At 40.0% G+C, this 16,104-nt stretch overlaps 1 protein-coding gene across 1 annotated transcript; it reads right to left on the reverse strand.

Moving 5' to 3' along the window:
* Positions 1-8,510: 8,510 nt before the first annotated feature.
* LOC115955089 (adenylosuccinate lyase-like) lies at positions 8,511-15,578 on the reverse strand. Its single transcript, XM_031073139.1, has 12 exons — positions 15,417-15,578; positions 15,082-15,259; positions 12,810-13,114; positions 12,528-12,671; positions 11,890-12,105; positions 11,613-11,795; positions 10,994-11,215; positions 10,552-10,668; positions 10,322-10,465; positions 9,875-9,976; positions 9,456-9,524; positions 8,511-9,072 (listed from the first exon to the last, which is right to left on the reverse strand). Exons 3-12 carry the CDS (start codon positions 13,020-13,022, stop codon positions 8,818-8,820), a joined length of 1,665 nt encoding a protein of 554 aa, XP_030928999.1. The 5' UTR covers positions 13,023-13,114; positions 15,082-15,259; positions 15,417-15,578; the 3' UTR covers positions 8,511-8,817.
* Between the last annotated feature and the right edge of the window lie 526 nt (positions 15,579-16,104).

Genomic DNA, 16,104 nt, shown 5'->3' on the forward strand with positions numbered 1-16,104 from the left:
AGAACTAGGTTCTGTTTAAAACTTATAAGAATCGTCATGAGTAATAATTTCCCCCAAGTCTGTGGTCCGAGGAGCCATGCAGGACTTGGGTTCTGTTTAAAACTATGAGTAGTCGTTTGTAGAACAGCAAGCAGCGGACATTCATGAAAGAAAATGTATGCCAAACCATTCTCATTAATAACAATATCTTCTGAGGTTATTTACATTCCATGGTCAAGGTACAGCTTTTTCATCTAAATCTTCTAGGTAATAGGCGCCAATTCCGACCACAGATGTGACACGGTATGACCCCTCCCAATTGGGTCCCAACTTGCCCCAAGAGGGGTTTTTTACGCTCCCAAGAACCTTCCTCATCACGAGATCACCTGAACCCAGGGGCCGCAGTTTGACGTTAGCATCATACCCTTGTCTCAGCTTCTGGTGATAATAGGCCATATGAATCATAGCTTTTTCCCTTCTTTCTTCGGTTAAGTCCAGACTATATTCTAATAACTTATCGTTATTGCTTGGGGTAAACGATTTAGACCTTAATGTGGGAAAGTTGTTCTCGATGGGGAGCACGGCCTCAGCCCCATAAGTCATTGAGAAGGGAGTCTCACCGGTCGATCGGCGCGGCGTTGTCCGATAGGTCCATAAGACGTGGGGGAGTTCTTCTACCCATCTCCCCTTGGCCTCATCCAGCCTTTTCTTTAGTCCGCTCACTATGACCTTGTTCACGGCTTCGACCTACCCATTTCTTTGAGGGTAAGCGGGGGTGGAATAGCGGTTAATGATTCCGAACTCCTGGCAATACTCCCTAAAGTTCTTACTGTCGAACTGCAGCCCATTGTCGGAAATGAGTACGCGCGGGGTCCCGAAGCGAGTGATTATGTTCTTCTAGATAAATTTTTGGGCGTCCACGTCCCTAATATTGGCCAAGGGTTCAGCTTCCACCCATTTAGTGAAGTAATCAGTTCCTACTATTATGTATCGCTTGTTCCCCGCGGCTTTGGGGAAGGGTCCGACCAGATCAAGGCCCCATTGCGCGAACGGCCATGGACTAGAGAGGGGGTTGAGAACCCCTCCGGGTTGGTGAATATTCGGCGCGAATCTTTGGCACTGGTCGCACTTCTTAGCGTATTCTTGGGCCTCTCTCTGCATGTTCGGCCACCAATACCCTTGGGTAAGTGCCCTGTGTGCTAACGACCTTCCTCCGGTGTGACTTCCACAAATTCCCTCATGTAACTCTTCAAGTAGAGATTCGGATTCTTCTGGATGCACGCAGAGCAGGTACGGTCCAGAGTAGGAGCGCCGATATAGTTTGTGGTCTTCTGATAGCCAGAACCGAGGAGCATTCCTACGTATCTTCTCGGCTTCCAATTTCTCCTCTGGCAGGACGTCGTTTTGAAGGAAGTTCTTTATGGGGTCCATCCAGCTGTGACTCTTTCTGATCTGATGGACTCCGGCTGGGCTTCTGCTAATAGGACTCGCCTGGGCTAAATCTTCGACCAGGATCATCCGCGACAGGTTATGTGCCGAAGACGTAGCGAGGGTGGCCAGCGAATCCGCGTGGGTGTTTGCACTCCTGGAAATGTGCGTCAGATTGAAGGATTCAAAGTTCGCTTGCAGCCTCTTAACCTGCCCCATGTACTCCTGCATCCTAGCGTCTCGAGCTTCCAGCTCACCCATCACTTGTCCGACCACCAGCCTGGAGTCCGAGAATGCTTCTATTACTTTTCCGCCCAGCCTTTGAACCATCGTCATTCCCTGGAGTAAGGCTTCGTATTCGGCTTCATTGTTGGTAGCCGAGAATCCGAGCCTCAGTGATTTTTCAATAGCAGCACCGTCTGGGGATATTAAAACTATCCCCATTCCGGACCCTCTTTGGTTGGCCGCGCCGTCGACGTAAACCTTCCAGTGCCTGGTCCTTGTTGAAATCGAACCAACCGCTTTTCCATCCGTGTCTTTCTCCTCAGTTGTTGTTTCTACAGAGGGCTCGGCAAACTCCGCCACCAAGTCTGCGAGGACCTGTCCTTTGACGGAGGATCGGGGCATGTATTTAATATCAAAGGCCCCCAAAAGTGCACTCCACATGGCGATCCTTCCGGTGTAGTTAGCGCTTCGAAGCACTGCTCGAAGGGGAAGCTGATTCAAAACGATGACCGTATGCGCCTGAAAGTAGTGAGGAAGCTTCCGGGTCGCGTGTACTATCGCCAAAATTGCCTTCTCTAAAGGTAGGTACCGCACCTCGGCCTCATGTAATGATTTGCTCACATAGTAAACCGGTCGCTGCACCCCATTGTCGTCACGTATCAGTACCAAGCTTACGGCATGCGGAGCTACAGCGATATATGCAAACAGCACCTCATCTGCCTCAGGGCTGGACATGATGGGTGGTCGGGACAGGTAGTCCTTCAGCTGCTGGAAAGCCTGAACGCAATCCTCCGACCATTCGAACCCTTTCCATTTGTTTATCAGGAGGTAGAAAGGCCGACAGCGGTCCGCCGATCGTGATATGAACCGGTTTAGTGCCGCAATCATGCCAGTGAGCTTCTGCACTTCCTTCGGATTCCGAGGAGCCTGTAGGCTGTTAATGGCTTTGATCTGGTCGGGACTGACTTCTATTCCCCTGTGGGTGACCATGTACCCGAGGAATTTCCCAGACCCGACCCCGAATGAACATTTGGAAGCGTTCAGCCGCAGCCGGTGTTCCCTTAGGATAGCGAAGATTACTCCGAGGTCTTTCACGTGTTCAGACACCCTTTTACTCTTCACAACCATATCGTCTATATAAATCTCAATGATCCTGCCCAGCTGTGGCTCGAACATTCGGGTCATCATCCTTTGGTAGGTTGAGCCGGCGTTCTTCAGCCCAAAGGGCATTACCTTATAGTGATAATTTCCGATGGGTGTCATGAAAGCCGTCTTCTCCTGGTCCTCCTGCGCGAGGGGTATCTGGTGATATCCCTGGAAGGCATCCAGGAAACTCATTCGGGGGTGGCCTGCGGTTGCGTCCACCAATCTGTCGATTCGAGGCAGGGGGAATGGGTCCTTTGTGCAGGCCTTGTTTAGGTCCGTGAAATCCACGCAGACCCTCCATTTTCCTGTCTTCTTCTTCACCACCACAGTGTTTGCCAACCATTCAGGGTAAAAAACTTCTTTAATAGCCCCCGCTCTCTTTAGTTTTGCCACTTCGTCTCTTACGGCGCTGGCGTGTTCCTTTGAAGGGCGTCGGGGTGGCTGCTTCTTCGGAGTGGCAGAGGGGTTGACGTTCAGGTGGTGGCAAATAAGGCTAGGATCTACGCCTGGGGCATCGTATGCGTCCCACGCAAACACATCGATGTTTCCTCTGAGAAATCCGACCAGTTCCTCTTTCTCTTGAGAAGATAACTCAGAGCCGACCTGAAAAAACTTCTCCGGGTCACTGTTGACAGCGATCTTGTCTAAACTTTCACACCTTATCTCCTCGGCTAGTCCATCGTCTTGCCCTGCTGAGGCAGTTGATTGCTATAAACTTTTAGGGGCCGAGGGCTCGGCTTGAGGCCGATGTAAGACGGAAGCCACCATACACTGCCTGGATACGGCCTGATCTCCTCGGATCACTTCTACTTGCCCTCTGGATGGGTACTTCACCTTTTGGTGAAGTGTGGAGGTCACGGCCTCAAGGGCATGGATCCATGGCCTCGCAACTATCGCGGTGTAGGGTGAATGTGCGTCGACCACGATAAAATTCACCTCCACCACTTCAGCCCCGGTCTGCACGGGTAGTCGGATTTGTCCTTTCGGCGTAACGATTCTGCCCTCAAAGCTGAGAAGAGGGGAATCATAAGCTGCCAAATCTTCTGGCTTCAGGTTCAGCCCCTTGTATAGATCAGGGTACATTATCTCTACCGCACTTCCCGAGTCCACTAGCACCCTTTTTACATCGAAACCCCCAATCCTTAGCGTGACTACCAAGGCATCATCGTGAGGTTGAATAGTTCCTCTCTTATCCTCATCCGAGAACCCCAGTATCAAGGAGCTTCCCTTTTTTGACCTTTTGTGTTCCCTTTGCCTGCCCTCGGAGGGGAGCCGATCAACAGCCAATACCCTAGGGATGGGTGGCCCCGTTCTTCCTGGTGTAGCGAGGATGACATGTATCGTCCCGGTGGGGGGCCTTAAGGTCACGTCCTTTCGAGGCTCTTGTGTTGGTTGGCCGAGATAGCCACTCGATGGGTGCAATAGGTGACGTAACTTTCCTTCTCGGACCAGCTGATCCAGGTGATTCCACAAATTCCTGCAGTCCTCAGTAGTGTGCCCATGGTCTTGGTGATAGTGGCAGTACAGGTTCTGGTTACGTTTGGAAGAGTCTCCAGCCATCTTCCCCAGCCACCTGAAATAGGGCTCATCTCTTACTTTCTCCAGTACCTGTTGTACGGGCTCTCTAAATATGGCATTCACTGTTTGCGGGTTACTCTGCCCGGCCTGTCGCGAAAAATCTCTCCTCGGCTAACCAGGGTTGTGCCGTTCCGACCTGAAATCATTTGCTCTGGGGTGGATGACCTTCTCCTTTCCCTTCCCTTGCAGCTGATCTTCCTCCACCCTTTTGTACTTGTCTATTCTATCCCTCAGCTGATCAACGTTGGCGACCGGTTTACCAGTGAGGGATTTCCTTAGGCCATGGTCGGTGGGTAGGCCGCTTTTGAATGTGCTGATAGCGACAGCATCATGGTTATCATCCAGGTCATTATATACTTCCCAGTATCTATCGGAGTATGCTTTCAGAGTCTCTCCCTCGTGCATGGACAAGGACAATAGCGAACCGAGGGGCCTGGGGACTCTGGTGTTGGTGATAAAGCGGGAGCAAAAATCCCGAGTGAGCTGCTTGTAAGAGCTTACAGAATTTGTCTTCAGGCCGTTGAACCACCTCATCGCCATTGACCCCAAGCTGGACGGGAAGATTTTACACATGAGGGCTTCGTTTTGCGAGTAGATCGCCATCTTTTGGTTAAATTGGCTCACATACTCTACCGGGTCTGATCGACCGCTATAGATGGCGAAGGCTGGTTGGTTGAACCGTCGAGGCAGCTTAGCCCCCTCAATTCTATTCGTGAAGGGGGACCTTGAAACCTGATCCAACGCCTTCTTCATGGCGTCGTTTCCCGACCCCTTGCTAGATGTGCTCTCATATTTCCGCACAGGGCGTGGTTCCTTTTCGTAGGTAAAGGTTTCACTTGGGGGGGTCCTTGATCTCTGTCTGTAACTCACATCCTCAGCATTAGAAGATTCGCCTGAGTCAGAGGGAGATTGTCTTCGCCGCACGCGCCGTAACTCCCTTTTTAGGTCATCTATCTCTCGCTGCATGGCCTGGTGACTATTTCGCCTCTGAGACATGTGACTTCCTATCTGAGTGTGACTCCGGCTTGTCCGTATAGTATTCACGCTTCCCTCACGATCTCCCCTGTGGCCGGGGTTATTTTGCCTCTGGGACTCGATGGGTTGTGTTCGTTGGGAGTTAGCCTGGTGAGGATTCTCCTGGTGCGATCCTGGTTCTGCCATGCCTGACCGTCGTACTAGCTGATGCCCTAGTTCTTCCCACAGACGGCGCCAATTGTGGTTGCACAATTTTCCTGGCCCAAACTCTATTGGTTAGGCCTTGGCCCAAAGCACAACCCACAATATGTATTTGTAGAGAATGGGTCTAAGAACTTGGCCTCAGTGAACCTATTTGGTCTGATGCATGGATAATATTGACATCGAGAATGGAAGCACCAGAAAATGAACTCTCCTCCCTGATTCTATTCCTTTTTGCTCTCACTACAATTTTTTCCGTCCCCTTCTCTGAGGGACTTTTTTACATTATATAGTTCTTCTCCTATCATCTCCACCTTACACTTGTTGATCATCCAAGCATCTACTTGAGCATATGTCCCATCAGCCGCCCCCATCCCTCCCTTTGTGAGTTGCAGAGGCCAAGGCGGTACTGTTCAGGGGTCTTTTCCTCATTAATGCGGCCAAGAGGGTGGTTGGGGCGCAATTAATGTGGTGGTAGCCTTTCTCAGATATTTTGGGATTTTATTCATTTTATATGTTGGGAGGATGAACGGGAGTGAGTGGAGAGAGTTTTCTGTTTGGGCTTCGTGATGTCCGAGGATGAGTTACTCCTCGGACAGGTTTCCGTGACGTTATTGGGATTGAGCAGCGCTTCACACGTGGTTTTTCTTCAGACAGGACGCTCCTCGGACGGGCCTGAATCTGGAATAGCCCATCATATTTGGGCCGGGCCCCACATTAACTATTATGTTTATTAATCCAGAATTTTAAAACATAGTTAATTGTATTTTTTTTTTTATGGAAACAATTAATTGTAATTTGTCAAACTCTCAAAATGATAAAGAATTTTTCTTTAAAGTTTACACTTAAAATTAAAAAAACAAAGAAAATTGTTTAAACTTTAAGCCCCGTTTAGTTTAGGTCCTAAATTTTTAATTTAAACAATCAAAGTTCTAAAGTATGAAATTGTTTCAATTTGAAACTTATATTTATCTTCGTTATTCTATTCTAGACAATAACAGAATAGAGAAAAATGAAAATTATTGATAAAATTAATCTTTCACCGAAATAACTATGTTTTTTTTTTTTTTTTTTTGAGTAATTACTTTCTTACTTTAAGCAAGACTTTTTCTCTATACCCACCCTCTGTGTTCAATAGCTACCAAATTGAATTATGAATTAGCTCTAAGTAAAATACAAAGTTTAATTAATGGTTTTTGCTTTTCTTTGTTTCGTAATTGCCTGTGATAACAGAAATAAATAACGGAAAGATAAGCATAAGCTTTAAATTAAAATGATTTCATAAATTTGGGCCTAATTAACAAAATTAAAAATCTAACTACTAATATAAAATATCATATAAATTATAGGTCTTTTTATTTAATTTTCCCTTCAAGTTAAAAAAAAAAAAAAAAGGAATATTAAAACCCAAAGCAAAAGCTTGTCTTGTTCCAAAACAGCAAAACTCCTTGTTAGGTGTAACAAAGTTTTGCACAAAGTCCATTTGGAAGAACATTTCTATATGACTTAAATAAGTATCTATGTTATATATATATATATATATATATATAAAGTATCTGTGTCTAATGTTAATTATTAGACCCATTTAACAATAATATAACTTATTTAATAAATTAGTAAATCATATGATTAATCAAACGCAATGGATTGAATGCGACTTGTGATGATAAAACTTTGTCTCCTTAGGAATGAGTCGCTTTCTTGTTTTTCTAGTACTTATTCCCCATTTCCTTCATTTCTTTTATTTTTAGTACATAACTACATATTCCTAAATAATACCAGGACCACCAGTCCAGTATCCTTTTGGACACTATTGTGTGATTTTGTTTGCACCCGAAAAAAAAATTATATATATATTTTACTTGGCTAGAATTATCAATTAATTAATATATTTAGCTGTCAAGAAGTAAACTTAAAAAGAAAATGTAATAAATATACTTATTTATCACTTTTTTAAAAAAATTATTAGTGAGAAATGAGGTTTTTAATAAGTTATAACTTTCTATAAATCTGTTTAAATGTTAAGAGGAACAAAAATGTTAATATATTGGATCAATAAACTTAATTTAATGGTATCTTAAGAAAATGGAAATTTGTCCCAAAAAGAAAATGGAAATTTGATTAAAACATATTAATGAGATTAAGTGGCTTAGACCTCGGAGGCTCCTCTCTAGTTTTGACTCATTTCAGCAAGAAGCTAAAGTGATTAGCAGAAACAAAGAAAAGCTAAATATTCTTATACATTTATAAATAAATAAATAGGTCAAACCAACCGCAGCTAAATTTATTTATTAAGTTGCTGAGATTTGAGAGATCAAATTCTATAATTGTGGCTGTAGAATGTACTGATCCATTACATTTTTGTTGGCAAGATATGGTCTATAGAAAACATCATCGTTGTTACGTTGTAGCATGTGCAATGATGAAGACGAACCTGTCTCCAGTTATTGTAGCTTTCATTTTGTCAGAAATTTTATGGTATTAAAAAAGATTCCATGTGCAATGATGAGTATTATTGAAAGTTTTAAGTGATCATCTTAAGGACTTTCATGTCCTACACTCCTACCTCAGTAGTTGTAAGAGTTATTATTATTATTATTTTTTTTTTTGAGCAAATAAGAGTTATTATTTTAAGGTAGATAGATATAGGTCATTAATAATTGATTGACATGTAGTAAACATAACATAAAATAATACTCTCAGAAACATATGGTCAGGAATTAATGCAGTCCAATTGGTGGGTGCTAGTAGTAGTCAATAGAAGAAAAAAAAAGTAATCTTTTTGTGTGATTCTTTCAGCCAGAAACTGGCCCATTTTTTCTTTTTTGGGTTATTCACTCCACACACCCAATTCTATAGTCATGACTCAGATGCAGAGTCTTGGTTTTGTAACATTCCTGGTAACTCCGTATTTAACAGTCAAATCCTTGGCCTATTTCAGCAAGAGACGTTTCAAGCAAAATGAAAGAGGATGAAATTATATATTATCAGCATGCTTATTTAAGATGGTTATATTTGCATCAAAATTGTCTACAAAATTTTGAGCCCTCAATTGCTCGCTCAAATGCAGGACATACAATCATTTTCAGTTACAATTTACATACTTTAACCAGTAGAAAATTGTCCTTTTTCCCTCTTTCCCGCAAAATTAACATTCCCAGCAAATCATTTTTTACCAGACCATTGATCAGTTTTACCTGATTATTTGATGATTAGCCAGGCACTGAAGTTCGATCCAGCGGTGCAACAATACCTAGTAAGCAGTTTCACTAACAAATATCATCTTCAACTCTTCACACTATGAGTTTCAAAGACCTTCGTCCCATTCACCAAATTCACGGCTACATCCACAGTCCTGGCCAATTCAACAGCCGCTCCCACGTAGGTATGTGGAGTCAACTTCAACAGATTGGACTTTGCTTCTTTAGGTAATTCTAACCCTTCAATAAACTGTGTTATACTTTCTTTAGTAACTGCTCTTCCTCTTGTTAGCTCCTTAAGCTTCTCGTATGGTTCAGGAACCCCATATCTTCGCATAACCTATAATCAAGAAAAGAACAGTACTGAGAGAATGATGAGGACATCAGATCTAGGTTAGAGAAGAGTTAATGCATTAAGCTAAACATATTATCTAGGAAAGAAACCTTCCATCCCAGAGGAAACTCAATCCCACCAAATTTTATAAACTCATTTAAATGTCATAATGAAGGCACTCCAATCAGATGGTATAACACAAATGAAGGACCAAATGCCACAGAACATCAAAAAAGCACTCGTGCTCCTGGTACATATTAGCAAATGCTTGTCGTACTGAATATTAACTAATATGGGTGATCTAGGCAGTAACTAAACCTCAAATCCTCAGAAATGGACAAGTTGTATAGATGGAAAAACACACACACACACACAATGGAGATACATACAGTCTGTATTGGTTCAGCAAGCACCTCCCATGACTGGTTCAAGTCTTCACTCAAGCGAGCTTCATTGACCTAGAGTTCAAAACAAATTCCACAAGAAAAATAAAGAGTGAAATGCACAACATAGAAGAAGCAATGCTATTTTCCCCACCACTTTGAAACATTTATAGCACTGGAAAACTGAAGAACATCAGTGAGAGATTGCTACACAGGTGACAGGTGATATGAAGTTGACAGCTATTGAGTTAAATAATATGTACAAGTCATACATCAAAACAATTAATGCATGACAATAATGTTTTCATAATATGTATGTGACATAGAAGAACATCCATCTATTACTTGACAACTCCTGCACTATGCATAGATGATTGTGCACCTTCCAGAAAACATCAAGCGTAATTCTGAATTATTTTGCATACCTGAAGCTTTGTTATCCCCTGTAGTGTGCTTTTGTAAGCAAGAATTGAATGCCCTAATCCTACACCCATGTTCCTTAGAACGGTTGAATCAGTCAAGTCACGCTGCAAATACAACAGAAAACAAGAAACCTATTACTAAGGCCACCCTATAACTAGATTTCCATAACTTAAAATCCATACAAGGGTAAAATAAATTGAAATGGCTTGCTAAAAATTGCTCCTGAAGGCTTATCTTATGTCAACAACACTATTCCATGAAATTAATGAGCAAATTCAGTTTTTACAGCAAACAGTAATACATGTGTTATAACTTTGGCAGCTCAAACATGCGGCCACTTAATGTTACTTTTGGATTTAAAGTAGCTTGGGACTCAGAGCAACAACTTAGAGCAGGGACAATGGTGCATGGAAGAAAGGAAAATTACATGGAAATGGAGTATCTCTTACCTGCCAACGTGAAATAGGCAACTTAATGCTTAGATGAGATAGACTTCCATTAGCCACCCCAAGATTACCTTCACTATTTTCAAAATCAATCGGATTCACTTTGTGAGGCATGGTTGAAGACCCAATCTCACCGGCCTTAGTTGTCTGATCAAAATTTCCAACTTCATCAATCACTTTCTTGGATAAAGGAGAACTACAAATTCAATATTGTCATTATATCAGATGCTGACCTGCTTAAAGTAACCCAAAGATATGTAGCTCCATACATCCCTATCAAAGTCGATCAATATATTGTTGAACTGGATAATTGCATGAAAAAGTTTTGCCATATAGTCATGGGTTTCTATCTGCAAAAGAGACGGAGTAATTCAATAAGAAAAATCATTGCATTATTAAACCTTTCATGATTATATGCATCCTTATGAATCAATACAGGCTTATTTCATTCTTTATAAAGTATAAATTTTCATATTTGAGGATTAATGTTGACATAGTACATGAGCCAGTTACTGACCATGTTTATTGAAGGCATTAAAAAGCAACAATAATTCTTCTATTTAGCAATTTTTATTCATGAATGGATTAAATTACTTGAGAATGTAAAATTTGAATAGAATTAAACCCAACAATAAGTTTTTTACTAAGGAGAATAAACAAGCCCAAGAAGCATACCTGAGTGACATAGGGATTAAAACTCAATCCAAGTGATTTTACAAAATCTTCAGCAATTTGAGGCCACTTAACATCAGGATATGCAACAAGATGTGCATTGTAATTTCCAACTGCACCAGCAAGCTTGCCCATTAACTCAATCTGAGACATATCTCTCCTTTCTCTGCTTAACCTGACGGCAAAAACCGCCATTTCCTTCCCCAAAGTTGTAGGTGAAGCCGGCTAAGGTAGATAAAGAAAATATGTGATCTATCTATCTAAGAATATCAGAGCATAAAAAAAATAAATGATCAAAAATCAAAAGAATTGAAGATGGCTACACAGTCAAGCAAATTGATAAATCAAGTAATCAACCAAGATGGTGACTCTATCACAGCATGCTTTTCAAACAAAATTTCAATCACCATCTCTCATACAACAAGAGTCAAAGTCTTTGAATGATTTTGAGAAATGATAATACTATGCGATACATTTACAAAAAAATCTGGTTTCAAACATAAGGACATGGGCCAATATTTTATTTTTGATAGGTAAGGACATGGGCCAATATTGCATTCTTTCAGTGACTAATAACATGATAATGCATAAATAACAAATTATGCAAGATATAACATATAACCTGCCCGTGAGTGCGAGAAAGCATTGGAAAGTGAGCGTGATCCTTCGCGGTGTTACATATTGCCTCAATCAATTCATCCATGACAGGAAATATGGCAGTGTGCATTGCTTCTTTCAACATCAATGCATGGGCAAGATTGTTGATGTCTTCAGATGTGCAAGCAAAATGAAAAAATTCAAGCACCTGCAATGAGAAAGAGTATGGTCAGGTAATCCTAAAACATCAAGATGAAACCTACAAACACCAATGATTTCATTAGAAAGAAGTGAGTCCCAACCTCAGCAATCTCCGGATGTGATTGGCATTTCTGTTTCAAGAAGTATTCCACTGCTTTTACGTCATGATTTGTCACTCTCTCAATATTTTTAATTTCCAAAGCATCATTCATGCTAAAGTCATCAATTACTCCTTGCAAATATGACTGAGCTTCTTCGCTAAAGCTTGGAACCTCTGTGACTTGAGGAATTTGTGAAAGCTTTAGCAACCATTTAATCTGATAGACAGTATCTAAATTAGGGACAAACTTTTAAAATGTAAAGAATCTCACAAAAAACAAACTAAAAATAATGAAGATGATTGGCAGACTATGAGATTTGTACATAGATATTAACCAACCAAACTTCAAAGATTATAAATTTATTAACTTTGTGACAGGGAATAAAACTGTAGGTCTTCTATATGATTGCTTGTAATTCTTTAAATACTTTGCATTCATAGTCTTGAACATGAATATATATATCAACCCAAATTTCCATCAACCTGGTACATCATTTCCCAAAAGACTAGTCTTTCCACTCCATTGGTGACCCATATAATTTCTTGTTAGTTGAAAAAAAACAAGAATATTCAAGTAGATTTTGATAACCAATAATATGATATGATGGTATCCATAAGAGTTTTATATTAGAAAAGCACCTCGACTAAGACCCGGAAATAGATTAAGCCGTATTCGCTCATATAAGGAGCCAAGTCCTTAACTTTACTCCAATAACGACCATCCAATGGTGACAAAGCTGTTAAACTTGAAAGCTCAAATTCATTCCCAGACATCTTCTTCACCTGAAACAACAAATTCAACCAAAAACCCCAAATATAAAAAGATACAAATAAGATTTAGTCACTAATTATGTAATTATCAAATTAAATAAAATCGTATGAATTTATTTTAAAAAATAAGGGAGAGAGAGAGAGATGAACCGTGGGCGTGGAGGTATTGGTGTCTTTAAGAGTGGCTTTAAAAGTGCAATCTCTGCGAGAAATTGAGGAGGAAATTTGAAACGAAGCATTTGAAGGAAGACGAAGATTCAAGCTTGGGAGGTCAATCTGCGATTGAAATTTTTTTGGATGGGGAATGAGGCACAAAAAGTGATTGCTGTTGAGAACCCTAGAAGAAGCTGCTCCAAATTCCATTGCAGGCACGGGTGGTTGTTAGGATCGAGATTCTACACAGGAATGGTGAGAGGGTGCCGTGGAGCCAATCGAGGATCGGAAGATTCTACTTTCTATTAAAAAGTATGAAGGAAAAAAAAAACCAGTAATCATAATTCAAAATATATGTTAAACAATCATTGGAAAAAAAAAAGTAAATTTTGACACAATTACTCATAAAAGGAAATAAAAATTAACAACTAAGTACCAAATTACAAACACATGAACAAATGACAAATATGAAATATCAAAGTTCAAAGTTACATGTTCCAAGTTCTACCACCACAAACATACTCAAATTTCAAAGTTCAAAAAAGTTACAAGTTCCAACTTCCAAGTTCTAACACCACAAACATAGATAATGTCCCAAATAAACAATGCAATTCAAGTATTCACAACCCATAAAGCTACAAAACTTAGGAGCACAGCTATGCAACAAAATGCCACTCAGCCCCTTTAAAACTACTAGTTTTGCTTCTCAAGTTCTACCACCACAAACTTGGACAAATTTCAAATTTCAAATTTCAAAAAAGTTATAAGTTCCAAGTCCTAACACCACAAACATAGATAATGACCCAAATAAACAATGCAATTCAAGTATTAAACCCATAGAGCTACAGACCTTAGGAGCACAGCTATGCAACAAAATGCAACTCAGCCCCTTTGAACTACTAGTTTTGCTTCTCAAAAAGCCATTTTTATTTTCTGTCACAAACAGTTCTATTTTTTTTTTTTTTTTTTTGGTTGGGGGGGGGGGGGGGGGGGCGCAAATTTCCATCAGAAACTTAGTCCCAGCTAAAAGTGAAAATTGTGAAATGGACCATTTTAACTATCTAAACCATGATTAGATTGTTTGGATCAGAAACCCCAACTACTGTTTTTAAACCCAAAGAAATTAACAAACCACATAAATTAATTACTCCAGCTGATTTTCAGGGACGGACCCAGGATTTCAAGCTGGGGGGGGGGGGGGACCGGACATAAGCGAAATTTTTTTTTTCAAATACGCATCCATATAGTATTAATAAACTATCAACCAAGACAAATACCCAAAAATCATTGTTTCTTAATATATTAAGATACATCATCTACCAACAAAAACAAAAGACACGAAATACCAATGTTTCTTAATACAATCATCTATGAAAACGGAACTTGACACTCTTTCAAATCTTCAAAATCACCTATGATTGAATCCAAACTAAATGTCGAAACTATATCCTTTTCAATGTATAACATCAAAGAGTCCGTCAAAAAATCATTTTCCATTTTGTTTCGAAGGTTAGTTTTGAGCAACATTTTGAGCATTTTAAACACACTTACACACATTTTCACCCACATGTATATCAAAAACACTCAAACAACATTATTCAAACTCCTCTACCAAACACCCCTTAGTATTTCTCACTTCTTTTCAATTTATAAATTTATCTAATTTAGCATTATGAGTTAACAATAAGCACAAGTGGATCATTGTTACATTCATAAATTTGTGTGACAATTTTCTATATTATATGATTTACTTTTTTGTCTTTTGTATTTCATCTTTGCCTTTATTTATCTGTGTCTTTATCTTGTCTCCATATTTCTAACACTCACACAATCTCACTACCAACACTATGAATTTTTTCTGCTTTCTGCACTAGCAACAAAAAAAAACTTTTCCTACCTCTATCATTTTTTTTTTTCTGTCACTTGTTCCTATTATTAAAACACTACACTAATTTATATTCTCTAATCTCTACAAAATCTACTCTCTCTCTCTCTCTCTCTCTCTCTATCTCTCTTATCTATATAATATAAAAGAGAAAGTCACAAACACAGAGTGACAGAGAGTCACAAAGCCAAAAAGCCAAAAAGCCAAAAAAAAAAAGAAAAAAAAAAAAAAACACCACAGGCATAGATTCAATTCACAATCACGAATTCAGTTCATCACTCATCAATAAAAACACAAACACCACAAGTCCACAAGCACAGATTATTAGATTCTGAGATTCACAAATATTATATTAGGTTTTGAAGGAAAGAATAGATTAAATACTTGTGAACTGTGAAGGCTGGAGCAATGAAGCTGGGCTAGGCAGATCAAGCAACCGGCGGCAAGATGGGTCTCGCGTGGGCTGTGGCGGCGTTGGTGTCGCCGTTTCCCATTTGGGTATGCGACGCCCACAGTTGACAGGGGCGGATCTGTGACTCTGTCACTTGTTCCTATCACAATTCTTTAAAGCAGAAACTTCTTATATGATCAAATTACTCTAAGAGTGAACATACCCAACAAAAATCATAACCCAAAAACCCAACAACAAAGACTAAACAAACCCTCCAAAATGAGGAAAATTTAACACAACCCCAACAAACAAACAAAAAAAAACTCACCGGCACAGGCGTTGTCTCCGTCGGTGGGCACGGCGGCGCCTAGGCAGTCTCTCTCTCTATCTCTCTGGGGAAGGGATTCTATGGACACATTGAGTACAGAGTTAAAGGTTTTTCACTTTCTTCGCGGTCTTTTTGCTTTTTCTTTGTGATTCTGTGGGCTTTGTAATTGTTGGGAGTGTTAGTAGTGAAACGTTTAACCCTAATTTGGTTGAAAGGCCACTTACCCAAAAACTCAAACTTTAGCTCAATGGGTTGGGTTTAGCGGTGTTTTATGAAAAATAGGCTTGGGCCAGTGGCCCTGTGAAGAAGAGATTTTTATTTTATTTTTTTATTGAGAAAAAAGCTCTTTAGAATACTCAGTGAGTTTTATATGAAAAGTTGACCTTTTTTTTTTCTTTTTTCAATAAAGAATTTCAAATTTATGGCATGCTCTTTATTATCATATTAAGACATTATTTGGTTTTTGCGGTAACATGATGTAGTCTTTAAAGATTTCTTTACTATCTTCTCCATCCTTGTCATGGTTGATCTCAATTTCCAATCGTATGATTTCAATACTATATCGGTGTTAATTTTTTGGAGTGACTCTCATGACACGTTTAGTCATATTAGTAGTTCTAAATGCGTAAATATTAATGAACAAATTTGTAAACCTCAAATTGATATGAAAGAAAAATTATGACACTAA

This window comes from Quercus lobata, chromosome 8, assembly GCF_001633185.2.
Source record: "Quercus lobata isolate SW786 chromosome 8, ValleyOak3.0 Primary Assembly, whole genome shotgun sequence".
Taxonomy (NCBI): Eukaryota; Viridiplantae; Streptophyta; class Magnoliopsida; order Fagales; family Fagaceae; genus Quercus; species Quercus lobata.

Excerpts from the sequence above, each read along its gene's own strand:
- LOC115955089 (XM_031073139.1), bottom strand. The coding sequence starts at position 13,022 with ATGGAATTTGGAGCAGCTTCTTCTAGGGTTCTCAACAGCAATCACTTT. Across the intron at positions 12,672-12,809 it reads CCAATACCTCCACGCCCACG|GTGAAGAAGATGTCTGGGAA; the intron begins GTTCATCTCTCT and ends TTGTTGTTTCAG. Across the intron at positions 12,106-12,527 it reads ATTTCCGGGTCTTAGTCGAG|ATTAAATGGTTGCTAAAGCT; the intron begins GTGCTTTTCTAA and ends ACTGTCTATCAG.